General features: G+C 43.3%; 1 protein-coding gene across 4 annotated transcripts in view; it reads left to right on the top strand.

Moving 5' to 3' along the window:
- SNX10 (sorting nexin 10) overlaps positions 1–13,348 on the top strand; it is a 67,851-nt gene that overhangs the window by 27,334 nt on the left and 27,169 nt on the right. For 2 of the 4 annotated variants that reach the window (XR_013995318.1, XM_081079305.1), the window contains exon 2: positions 12,076–12,123. The exons of 1 other annotated variant lie outside the window; for it this stretch is intronic. Coding sequence is in view for 2 of the 3 variants with exons in the window: in XM_081079305.1 (XP_080935431.1) it covers positions 12,100–12,123 (24 nt within the window). In the remaining variant the exon portion in view is untranslated. Of the gene's footprint in view, positions 1–5,833; positions 5,863–12,075; positions 12,124–13,348 lie in introns of those variants that run through there. One more of the 4 variants, XM_081079303.1, reaches the window with a different exon arrangement.

The raw sequence follows: 13,348 nt of genomic DNA, 5'->3' as shown, positions 1-13,348 counted from the left end.
AAAGAGAAAATGGAAGAGACAGAGGGTAAATTGAGCCGTGTTTGGGGGATTGACAGATAGAAGCAGCTGGTGTCTCAATGAAACAGGAAACTGAAGGTGCTGAAGATACAGTATTTGAATGGTACAAGGCAGTAAAGTCCAGAGGGACAATAGAAAGTGTAGGATCAAAGTTCTGATGGCTTTTCATTCAAGTGGAAAAGCAGATTGGGTGAGAAAGAGGAAGTGAGCTAGGAAGGGTGGACTTTGAGAGGGGACGTCTGGTTTTACACTTCAGAGAACTGTTCCAGGTTGGGATTGTGGGAAACGCGTTATTGGTAACGAGGGTTCGGTCACAGCAAGAGAGGAGCTAGGCTAAGGCAAGCCTAGGGAATGCTAAGTCATGCCTCAGGCATAAGGTCCTCCTGGGCGGATCAGGAAAGAGTGAGGAAAAGCACGGGGCGGGCGGAGGTCCCTAAAAATGTAGCAGTGAGGAGTGGAACCTGGAGAGAAGTCCGGCCAGGAAGCGAGGAGGAGGGAGGTGCTCACATGCCTGGATTCCAGGAACTTCTTAGTAGGTTCTTGTCTGGAGATAATGTGACTAGGTCCTGAGAAATGGGAGTGCTTTGACCTGGGAGGGTTACAGGGGAGGGGAGGGTGGAGAAGCCAGGGCCCCTGCTAAGATAATGGTGCGGAGATGGGTTGGAATGTGGAGCATTTGCTGGCTCTCAAGCTGAGTGATCCCAATGGAGGGAAGGGTTCCATTTGCAGGGTTAAGGGCATTAGGACAGGGCATGAAACAGAGCAGGCTCAGGGGCTCAGGCAGTCTTTTTTTTTTTTTTTTTTTTAACAGCTTTGTTGAGCTATCCACATACTATACGATTTACCCAATTAAAGTGTATAGGTCAGTGGCTTTTAGTATATTTACAGATACTTGTATGTACAGCCATCATCACCGTCAATTTTAGTATATTTTTATTACCCAATGAATATTTCATTGCCCTTTAGCTGTCACTCCCCTATATTCCTAACCTATACCCTTCCACCCACCCCACCGAGCAATCAGGAATCTCTTTTCTGTTTTTATAGTGTTCGCTGTTCTGGACTTGCATATGAATGGAAGTTTTATAATAGGTGGACGAAGTTGTAGCAGGTCTCAGCACTTCATTTCTTTTTATTACTGAATAATATTCCATTGTATGGATGTACGTACCACATTTTGTTTACCAATTTGTCTGTTGATGGACATTTGGGTTATTTCCCCCTTTTGGCTATCATGAATAACGCTGATATTTATATACAAGTTTCTCTGTGGGCACCTTTTCATTTCTCTTGGGTATATATACTTAGGAGTGAAATTGCTGGGTCAAATGGTAAGTTTATGTTTAATCATTTGAAAAACTGCCAGACTGTTTTCTAAAGGGGCCGTACCATTTTACATTTCCACCTGCAGTGTATGAGGGTTCCAGTTTCTCTGGATCCTTGCCAACATTTGTTATTATCTGACTTTTTGATTCTAGTCAGCGTAGTGGGTTGAAATGGTATCTCAGTGTGGTTCTGATTTGCTTTTCCCTGATGACTAATGATGTTGAACATCTTTTCATGTGTTTGTTGGCCATTTGTAAATCTTCCTTAGAGGAATGTCTACTCAGGATCCTTTGCCCATTTTTGAATTGAGTTATTAGTCTTTTTATTGTTATTATCATTCTAGGTATAACTGACAGATAAAATGTACAATGTGATTAGTATGTACACGTGATGAAAGGATTTCCCCCGAGTTAACACATCCATCCTCTCACTTATTTATTTTTTTCTTTTTTTTTGGCGAGAACATTTAAGTTTTACTCTCAGAAAATTTCAATTTTACAATATAGTGTTATTAACTAAAGTCACCATATTATGCATTAGATTGTGAAGTCTTTTTATTATTTAATTGTAAGAGTTCTTTATATATCCTAGATACAACCCCCTTATTAGATATATGATTTGCAAATATCTTCTCCCATTCTATGCATTGTCTTCTCACATTCTTGATGTTGTCCTTTGAAGCACAAAAGTTTTTCATTTTCATGATGTTTAATTTATCTGGTTTTTTTCTTTTAATGCTTTTAGTATTATATTTAAGAATTGTTTGCTAAATAAAAGGCATTGAAAATTTAGCTCTGTTTCCTTCTAAGAGTTTCGTGGTTTTTGTTTTTACGTTAGGTGTTTGATCCATTTTGAGCTAATTTTTATATGTTGTATAAGGTAGAGGTCTATCTTCATTGTTTTGCACGTGGCTATCCACTTGTCCCAGCAATGTTTATTAAAAGGACTTCTTTTCCCATTGAATGGTTTCGTCACCCATGTTGAAAATCAGTTGACCATAGCAGTATGGGTTTATTTCTGGACTCTCTCAGTTCTATTTTGTTGATCTATTTGTTTATCCTTGTGTCATTTGCACACTGTATTAGGTGCTGTTGCTTTGTAGTAAGTTTTGAAATCAGTAAATTGGAGCCCTCTTATTTTGTTCTTTTTAAGGATTGTTTTGACTATTCTGGGTCACTTGCAATTAGATATGAATTATAGAATCAGCTTGTCAGTTTGTACAAAGAAGTTAGCTGGGATTCTGACAGAGATGCATTGAATCTGTAGATCGATCAGTTGGGGGAGAATTGCCATCTGAACAATGTTAAGTCTTCTGATCCATGAATGTGGGACGTTTTTCTGTTTTAGATTTTCTTTAATTTCTTTCAACAATGTTTTGCGGTTTTCCGGAGCATATATTTTTACACTTTTTTTGTTAAATTGAATTCTAGGTATTTTATTCTTTTGTTGCCATACTTCCGGTACTATTTTAATGGGAAGTCATGGTAGTACTTCTGCCAAGTCGTACCAGGTGAATGGGTAGTGTGAACAGAGAGTTGAAAAAACATCTGTCTAGTCGATGGCAGGAGAGAAGAGGGGGGCATTTACTGCTGTCCTTCAGCAGGCTGTGTTCTCAGATCGGTCCTGTGACAGGGCACTAAGCATACATCAGCCTGCAGAACTCCATACTCCCAGGTCCCAGTGGTTTTCTCTCTTTCCCATTCTAATCAAAACTCCGCGTGGTGGTGGGCTTGGGGCAGCGGAGTGAGTAGTTGGAGATATATTGCTCTTAGGTTAACAGGAATGTAATTCGATTGGGCTAATTAATGCACACTAATCTTTAAATCACTAATACCCCTCCCCTAACTTCTGGGATTTATCTGCTTTTCTGAAAGTGGAAAATGAGTCGCCCAGATGAATCACGAATTGGGAGAAACTTAGTAACATAAAAAAGGAAGTAGACTGTTTCGAAAGAGTGGAAAATATTTTTAGATTTGATCTGGGTGGTCAGGGTTGTTTTGAGGAGAGAGGATACCACAAGTTAGGACGTCCAGTGTGACCTGCCGGCCTGATGTAGTGGTTGGCTCCTCTCTCCTACATCTGCTTTTTATGGCTTATTTCCTTCAGTTCTGTTCATTCTGTCATGTTTTGCTCCTCCTCCGCACCCCACACCCAGTGGCTTTCCTTAGTGTGTGTGTATAAAGGGAGGTAGCGGGCAGGTTCAGCACACATGCCTACGTGTGTAGAATGTCTATGAGCCTCAGGTGGCACCTTTCCTAAATGCCACTAAAGTGTTACTTGTTTCTTGTTCCTGGATTCGAAACACTAAATTTGACCTAGCATCATGTTTCTGACCATAATGGAAGGCGTTGTAGAGATTATGTTGTAGAGATTAGCACGTTAGTGGCTTCATTGTTTTATGTGCTATGAACCAGTATTTTTTTTTTTAGACTGCTAATCCTTTTTAATATGTTTTTTTTTTTTGTGATAAATGCTGGAAAACTTCAGTGGTAATTTTTTTTGTCTTTCCAACTTGAATGTAATGTCAGGTCTCGGCTTGCTTTTCTGCTGCATTTTGGTTTGTTTTTTTAAAGTTCTGAGATGAGACCGAGAGAGAAGTACCTGGGCCTGGTTTGCAATGGTTCTGCACCTCCTGCTGGGCCTTGGAAGTGCATGGCTGCCCCAGGTCTCATGTTTTGGTGCAGCTCTTGTTCCTTTTCTTTTCCATTGAGCTCTTTTGGTTGTACCCATCAGGATCTCCTTCAAGTTACCTTGAGTAAGCGGTGCTTATCATGAGGACACTGTGCATGGGACTCCAGGAGACCCTGGACACGTAGGCCACTGGGAAAGGAAGAACTCTGGGCACACCAGCCGCTGAAGCCGGCTCCCATAATTCAGCTTTTCTGGTGGTCAGTTTCTTTAATATCCCATGAAATCTTTTATCTACATCATGGCTTCAGTGTCAGTATAGGCTCTGCTCCTGTTGTGACGTTGTTATCTGTTCCAGCTTCTCTTGCATCACTTCCCAGACTCAGGTCCCAGAGAACTGCCAAATCTCGCCGTGTTTCCTAGTCTACATGCTAGGAGGGAACCGGTGTCCAGCCCTTCCTTCTTTCCGTGCCAGGCCTTGCCTTAGGCACCTGACTAACCTGGAGATTGATTTCCCTAGAGTTCAATGCCCATCACTGATGCTGTCACCTGTGTCTGGGAGGGACCCCCTCCACCCCCAGGTGACACAAAGCAGGGCTAACTATAGAGCTGCCCCTCCAGCAGGACCCTGGCCAAGAGCTTCCCCCTTAGAGGAGATTTGGGCCATGGCCTCCTTCCCACCCCGCAACCCCTGACCTGTCCAATGCAGAGCAAACGACATAGGTTGTTCCAAGAGCAGGGCTGCGAAAAACTGGCACTACTTTTAAATTTGAATTTAAAATAACCTTGCTGACGGCATATTCTTATGAGGTGAAAGTAAGAAGTCAGTGATTTTTTTATTTAAATAGAAAAATTGTTGAACATCATAGGAGGAAATGAAACAAACAGAAAGTGAAATTAACTTGGCTGTTGGTTTTTTTTTTTTTTGGTACATTAAATTTTACCTTCTTTTAAAAAGTATATGGTTTTCCGACTTTAAAAGTAACATGCATTGTAAACTTTTGGAAAAATACAGAAAAGAAGGAAATGAAAATCAATCAGAATCTCATCACTCATAAATGATCACTGTTAACTTGTCAGATGTAGGCTCCAGTTCTTAAATAAGTAAAGAAATAAAAACATACTTAAAAATACAGCTAAATGACACTTCTTGAATATCCCTATCATTTAATATTCTTCTATAACATAATTTGCAGTAACTACAAGGTGTTCTATTATGCCGCTCTGCCATAATTTTTTTCTAATCTACTTACGAACATTTAGGTTTCCATATATTTGACATTGTTTTTTTTTTAGAAACACTACATTGTGGACATTCTTTCATATAACATTTTTTTTTTGCATATGTCTAACAGATTTTTTTTAGGTTGAGTTCCCAGATGTGGAGTAATTGAGTCAAAGAAAATAAGCAATTTAAAAATGCTTTTGAAACATATGGCCAAATTGTCTTTCAGAAAGACTGAAATAGCCCACATTCCTACCAGCAGTATTCAGTCTCATTTCTCATGATTCTTGCCAGCACTGGGTATTATCATTAAAGAAACGTTCTAATTTAATAGAAAAATATATGGTACCTTATTTTTATTTGCACTTCTGTTTATAGGAAGTTTAAACATTTAAAATACATTAATGACCGTTTTTACAAAAGCTTTTCTTTTTAATTGTGCTAAGAAACATATAAAGTTTATCATCTTATTTATTTTTAATGTACAGTTGAATAATGTGAAGTATATTCGCATTGTTCTGTAACAGATTTCCAGATCTTTTTCATTTGTCAAAACTGAAACTGTACCCATGAAACAAGAACTCTCCATTTCCCCCTTCCTCAGCTCCTGGCAACCACCATCCTACTTTCTGTTTCTGTGAATTAGACTACTTTGGAAACCTCATGTAAGTAAGTAGAACCATACAGTATTTGTGTTTTGTGGCTGTATTATTTCACTGAGTATGAAATACTCACGTCAAAGTTCTTTCGTGTTGGAGCGTGTGTCAGAATTTCCTGCTTTGTAAAGGCTGAATAATGTTCCACTGGGTGTGTGTCACATTTTATTTATCCGTCCCTTTATTTGTCTGCGGACAATTGGATTGCTTCTGCTTCTTTGCTCTTGTGAATAATGCTGCTCTGAACACGGGGATGAAAATATCTCTTTGAGATCCTGCTTTCAGGGACCCTCCTTTTGGATATAAATCCAGAAGTGAAATTACTGGATTATACGGTAGTTCTATTTTCAATTTTTTGAGGAACTTCCACACTGTTTTCCATAGCAGCTGCGCCATTTGACATTCCCACCAGCGTGAAGGTTCCAGTTTCTCCACATTCTCACCAACACTTGTTTGCTGTTTTTGTGGTTGTTGGTAGTAGCCTCCCTAATGGATGCGAGGTGATAGCTCATTGTGGTTTTGGTTTGCATTTGATTAGTGATATTGAGTATCTTTTCATATGCTTTTTTGGCCATTTATATGTTACCTTTGGAGAAATGTCTATTCAAGACCTTTGCCCATTTTTAAGACAGATTTTTTGTTGTTGTTGAGTTTGACCTGTATCGTTTTTGTTTTGTGACTTGATCATTGATAACCTTTGGTCACTTTTCTGTAAAAATATTCTTTGGTGTGCACTTGTAAGAGCTTTTCATAAATTAAGAAGTATTAATCCTTTGTCATATATTCTAACTATTACATGACACTTGTCTTTAAATCCCTTTTGAAAGATACAGCAGGTTTACATTTTTGTATGGTTATGTCTATCACTATACTCTCAATTTTTTTAAAAATTGCTATTATGTTTATGTGAGGGTGGAGAAGTGTTTACTAACCACAGTACTAGGACTGGTCCCTCTTGAGTGTCCCAGAGGACCCGTTGTGGCCTTCAGTGCCCTAGGGCATTTCACAGGGCAGCACAAGGTCTACGACAAAACTCCCTGGCATGGCCAGCCTTTCTTCTGCTAGGCAGTGAGCTGGTGAGACACAGGTGTGGACAAAACACAGCTCCCTCTGTACACGCTGGAGGAGCCACAGGCGTATGACGGCACAGACAGGAGGAGGTTCTCCTCTTGAAGGGTGGGGTTAAGCTTTTGAGAACCCCAAATCAGCACAGCTCCTGGGTGCCCTGGAAGTAGCCACCCCTCTCCCCGCACCTCCTGAGATACCTCCGAGACTGACCCAGGCTATTCAGCCAACCCCTCCCTCTTAAGTGCTCACTGGGGTTCCTACCTTACACCTTTGTCACACTCAATACCAAGGCTCTTATCTAACTTTCATATAAAGTAGCCCTCTCTAGAGGCAGAATGGTAATAGGAAAGGAACCTGGTCACCGATGCCTTCCCCTAAGCATAGTTGTTCCAGCGTGGAGTCTCTTTAACATTAAGAAGATAACGTGTTGTCCTGAAGGCTCCAAGACTAGGGTAAAAATGCATTAGAAGAAGCAGTGTCAAAGCAAGATGGTGAGACGTGGAGAGAAATGACAGAAAGATGGTATCCTTTTTTACTTATTTGCTTCCTCCACACCCAGCTTGCAGGCCTGTCCCCGTCCTCAAGCCCCTAGCTCTTGGAACCAGGCCCCACCTCCAGAAAGGAGAAGCAGTTAAGAGTATTTTGTTTGAGTGTTGACTACTTCTAACACAGCAGAGACACAAAAGTAGTTTCCTTATAAAAATACACTTCTCTCCTCTTACTCTTAGAAAGGCCTTGGTCACCATAAGGTTAGTTATGAATCCATCGACACTTTCTTCGAGGAGCATTTCTTCTGGGAGATTTCTCTTGGCTTTTGTGTTGGAAATACATGTGTGTTTGGTTTATGGAATTAAATATTACTACCGTGGGTCAATAACTAGATGTTTTATAAAACCAGTTTCATTCTGTTTAGAATGTCTTTGTGGCTTTGACATAAATTCAGCTCTCTTTTCATGATTAACAAGTTTGTTGGGTTAATCAGCCTTTGACAGGGGATGGTAGGAAATCCCCACACCGTGCTACTTAACAGCCCCCTTCTTCATTTTCATTTTAAAGAGTGAAACAAACCATACTCGTTATTCCTGATTTCACTGCTGGGAAAGTATATAATCCACTGCCCCCACATGTGTAGTCTACAAACTCTGGGTCAGTAGTTTGCTTGTCAGAGAGGAGACCGCCCATAGGTGCAGATGAAGTTTAGCATTGCAAAGGTTTTTTCCTGGTAGGATCTAAGAACGGGCTTTATTAAGATGTAGAATTGAAAACACAAAATAGTTGGTTCCCCCATAGGTAGGGTCTGTGAACCACCACCACCACCACCACCACCACCACCACCACCACCACCACCACCACCACCACCACCTCCTGTTTTTGTAGATAATGTTTTACTGGAGCACAGCCATGTTCATTTGGTCACGTATCATCTGTGGGTGCTTTCTCACTACAAATTACAGACTTCAAGAGTTGCAACAGACACTGTGTGACATGCAGAGCCTCAAATATCTGCCACCGGGCCCTTTATAGAAAAAATTTGCCAACCCCAGCTCTACAGAATTCTAACTTCGTTGTTAGGTTATAACATTTTGTATGTTATAGAAAAAAAAATATTCCAAAGCGGAAAATGGAGGCAGCTTTCTCTTCAAGTTTCTGGTTTTGGCAGATCATACTCTCAGGGCTGTGAAGGCATGCGTGCCATGTGTTCCAGTGCTGGGACAACGCATATACCTGTCATCTGTGGACACTCAACCCTAACTTGAACTACACGTTTCAGAAGTTAACCCTGTCGTTTGGAATGGTTGTGAGATTTAATAATTCTTGGGAGGAAGGTGAATGGGAGGGAGAGGGGATTGCAGGGTGTGCTGTGGTTCCCCGATGGGGGTGGGGACAGAAAATGCTCCAAGGACAGCTTTGTTGATGGTCACCTGGGGGCAGATTTCCATACTTGTTGGCATAAAAACCTATCAGTGAGGTAAGAACTCTCCCAGACACGTGGGCTAGGCTGGGAAATTTGAAAATCTTAAACAAATCTAAAACTTTACAATGCACTAGGTGGGGATAGTTTTGCTCAGGCGGCGATTTCTGATTAGCAGCTTTGTTTTGTCCAGTTGTGGACAGCTGACCTTTTACCTCAAAGCACACTGTTGTGCTATGTTTCGTTTCCTTCTCCCCATCAGTAAATACCATGGCAAGGTCCAGTACCAGACAGCATTTTATGTTGTGTTATAAAGCAGCATCTTGTCATACATTTGAATCTGCTTTTTAATTTACATGAAATCAAAATCTCCCATAATTTGTTAGTCACTATTTCTTCTGGTAGAATTATGATGTTTATTTTAGATAATTGTTACTTCATAAAGTATACAAATAGTTCGTGTTAACTGGAAAAATTCAAACAATATGGATATACGTGGTGTAAAAAATGGAAGTCTTTCCCCTTTCAACCACCCGTCACATCCTGCTATCCAGATTTAAGATACTAAAGGTTGACCATGTGGTTCTCTGCGATGTTTTGGTTTAAACTTTTCAGTTTCCTTCTTTCACCATTTGGCTTGGTCTGAGGCATCTGAGGGTGGCCAACACCCTTTCGGAATTGCAGAGTCCTGCCTGGCTGGGAAAACCCCAAGCCTGCTGGGGAGAATTAAGACCCAGACTTTGAAGTATTGGTTCATATCACACAGTCATGGAGGCAGCCTTGGGCAAGAGAAGGGACAGGGTTGAAAAGCAGACTGGCTTGAGTTGAAACTGGACTTGAGTTCTCTCGCTATATGACCTTGGGCAACTTAATCCTTTCACTTCTGTTTTCTTAAGTTGTGTACAGTGCGGACATGCCAGTCTTGCTCAGCAGGTGGTTGTGAAGTTTAATTACACAAGGAAAGACAGATATGCTCTGAGGGAGACATTCAATCAGTTGGGGAGACAGAGCATGCAAATACTGTGATGCAGTGAGGTTCCGTTACGGGACTGCCTGTACCACGCGCTGTGTAAGGAGGGGAAAGCAGGGAACTGGTTTCTGAGCAGAATTGTGGAAGAGGAGTGGGAGTTTGCAGGAAATGTGCGAGGCGGGAGGCATGAGGATAGAGGCCCCACCGGGCAGAGGTTTAGCTGTGCAGAGCAGCGTGGTGTGTGCAGGGAACACGGCCAGATCCTGAGGTGGAGGCCACCTCAGCCTGACTTTCATTTGACTCAGGAATCCCGTCAATAATTCGAACTCTTGAGCTGCTGCTCCTGCCAGACTCTGCCCCTTTGCACATGCCAGCCCCTCTGCTTAGAGTGTCTTTCTCCTTCTGCATTCCTGGTGAAATCACACTAGGCCTTAGCTTAAGTGACACTTTCTCAGTAGAGCCTTCCCGGCCAGCACTCCCCCCCACCCCCATTCAGTCCTTCTGGGTGTCCTTTCCTTTCCTTTCCTATCATTTCCACGTTATAATTATGTAGTCATCTCATAAGCTCTGAGTCGGCTCTGCACATCACTGTATGTCCCACTTCTTGTCCGGCAGATAGCGCATAGTAGGAGCTCCATAAATATTTTGAATGAATGAATTCCTCACTCTTCAGTTACAACCCCAGCTGATCTTTCCAGTCTAATCCCCACAAACCTCTGTATTAATTCCCTATGGCTGCCATTAGAAATTACTACAAACTTCGTGGCTTTAAACAACCGAAATGTATTCTGTCGTGATTTTGAGGTCTGAGATAAAGGTGTCGGCAGGACTGTGCGCCCTCTGGAGGCTCTAGGGGGGGTGTCCCTCCTGCCTCTTCCAGCTTCTGGTGGCTCCAGGGGTCCTTGGCTTGTGGCTGTGTGATTCCAGTCTCTGCCTCCATCTTCACAGGGCCTCTCTGTGTGTGGTGGGTGTCTTCTCCTCTTCTGTTCCTTAGAAGGACACTCGTCGTTGGATTCAGGGCCCACCTACCTGCAAAGACCTCTTTTTGAAATAAGATCACATTCACAGGCTCAAGACTTTCCGGTGCAACAGTTCAACCCACGCCACCCTCCAGGAGCCCTTTCCCTCAGCTGAGCTGACCTGGTCACTGTCTCTGGACGGTCCATCGTACTTTCTTCCATCCTCTGTGCATGCCATTGCCATACCTGTTCCTCTTCTTTTTGTGAACAGTGAGGTTCCCCGTTCTCCCCTGCCTTCTCTGTGGGTCCTCCTGCTCACTCAAGGTGAAAGGAACTTCCTTCCCCTTGGAAGCCCACCTGCTGCTCGTGGGTGCTTCTCTCGCCTTCTGCAGGAGCTCCTTTCCTCCTTCCGACACCATGTGGGACGGGAGGCCAGAGCTAGTGTTCTTGCTTCCACATATTCCTTCCACTTCCAAGGATGTTAGTAGAGACTCAGGAAATATTTAAGGATGATAATAATTACCTGGAAAACGTGGTCAGACTTAATATTATCAAAATAATGGAAAATAGTGACCACGCAGCCATAGCTACCTTTCAGTGGTAGGAATACATATGCGTGCATATAGTCAGGGGATTTAATTTTTATTTTAATTTGGCAGGGAGCAGATGTTACTTCAACGAGCTTTTGTAACAAATGGGGGTTTAAAGAACAGTAGACAACCCCAGGACGTGCAGGGCCTGGAATCAGCTGCTTGGCTGACTGCACTGACCGGAAGGTCAGAAGGCAGGTCCCTTTGAGGCTCCAGCATCTCTTACCCGAATTCTGGAGTAGTTTAAATGTCGCAAGAGTGACCCGTTCCTTGAAAGGTTGGGCTGCTGATCAAGCTGGCAGGGCTATTCTCAGTGGTAGGTCTCTGTGGGGTCTTTTCCATTCTCTCCCTCTATGCCGGGCATGCCCCGCTGCTCCTCAGGGCCCCGCTGCGCCCCCACATCTCCACCCTCCTCTGATTCATTCACCAAGGCTGCAGCTCCAGCCGGACTCTTCCTGGCCTTCCACTTGGAGGGCCTCCCATCACCCACCTGCCTTGGACCTACCATGTCCCAAACTCCCCATCCTCAGTGTGGCCCGATGCTCACCTTGGTCTGGTCAGCAGGGGACAGGAGGGAGGGAGTCACGGAGGGTTCCCTTCCAGAGACTGCAGATGGGCAGGCTCCCTCCGGGGGGAGGGAGAGTTGTGGGGGAGGTCATGAGAGGCTCACGTGCTCCAGGATGGAGTTTTCACATCACTGAGTGTTGGTGTCTTATTTTTCAGATTGATCGTGTCCTGAAAAATAAGATGTTTCCAGAACAACAGAAAGAGGTATGTTATCACAAATCCAAAAATAAATAGTCTCTGCATTTTGACTCACTGCCGGTTAGTTCTTTATTCACTAACCATAAATCTGTGGTGGAGTCCAGATACTGGAGGGCATCGTAGAGGAGGGCTTACGCATGAACAAAACACCCACCCTCCTGCACCCACTGCCTCACTCCCCAGCAGGGCTGCGTCCGTGGCCCTCGGTCTTTGATTCCAGTGTCTGAGCTGTCTTTCAGCTCACTCCCACCCACGGCTTATAAAAGCATTTTTTTCCATGACTCAGAATTCTCCCAGACGCTACCTCCCACCCTTCGCTTTAGACAGTCTCCCTCTGGCTGGCTTTCTTGGTTTCCTCAGAACTGGCAGACAGTTCTGGTACCAACCCAGGGAAACTGTCTGCCATTAGTTTCAGTTTTGCCCAGCTTGTCGCCTCTTGGATCTCTTGGCTTGGTGTCACATAATTAGGGAAGGCTGTCCCTTCCAAATCCAATGTGGCCTCTCAGACCTCCCATCCCAGCTTCCTGTACTTCTGTCTGACTGGGAGGATAGGCCATCACCATGCCAACTCCTGGCTGAGTGGCCGTCCCTCAGAAGTATGCATTGGTCCTCCCCTGCCTCCTGTTGTACCACACATATCGTCACTAGGTGAGCCTACTGAAGCTGAACCAGAGGCACTCGGGCCTTTGTAGGGAGCAGGCACGTCCGCGCACACACACAGCCACATGGCCACATGGCCTGTCCAAGTTTAAAGCAGTAAACAATCTATTTTAGAGAATCCTTCCAGAAACTTCTTTGCTAGATTTCATATCTTTTCTTTTAGCCCTGACTTTGGGTTCAGGTCCTCCTCAGTAGTCCAGCCCACTTCTACCCTTTAATTACAGGCTGGGCTCCCCCATTTTCAAAGACAGTGTTTTCGTTTGTTGGTTTTTTTTTATACTTTTTAGAATTGGGTATAATGTATTGGAGACAGTAAAATGCATAAAATGCCCTGATCTTATGTGTACAGCTCAGTGGGTTTTCTCTTATGTATACTGTATAACCACCACTTGGATTAAGGTGTATATATAGATGTTTTCAGCACCCCAGAAGGCACTTGTGTCCCTTTTCCAGTTAGCTACCCGCCCTCCCCACAAGGTAACAACACAATACCAAGACCAGATATACTTTTTCTCTGTCCCTTTGCTAAAAAATACTGGGACCAAGCTGCTAGCTTCAGGAAATACCTTCT

Source organism: Rhinolophus hipposideros, assembly GCF_964194185.1.
Source record: "Rhinolophus hipposideros genome assembly, chromosome: 18".
Taxonomy (NCBI): Eukaryota; Metazoa; Chordata; class Mammalia; order Chiroptera; family Rhinolophidae; genus Rhinolophus; species Rhinolophus hipposideros.
This window is presented reverse-complemented; position numbering and strand designations above follow the sequence as displayed.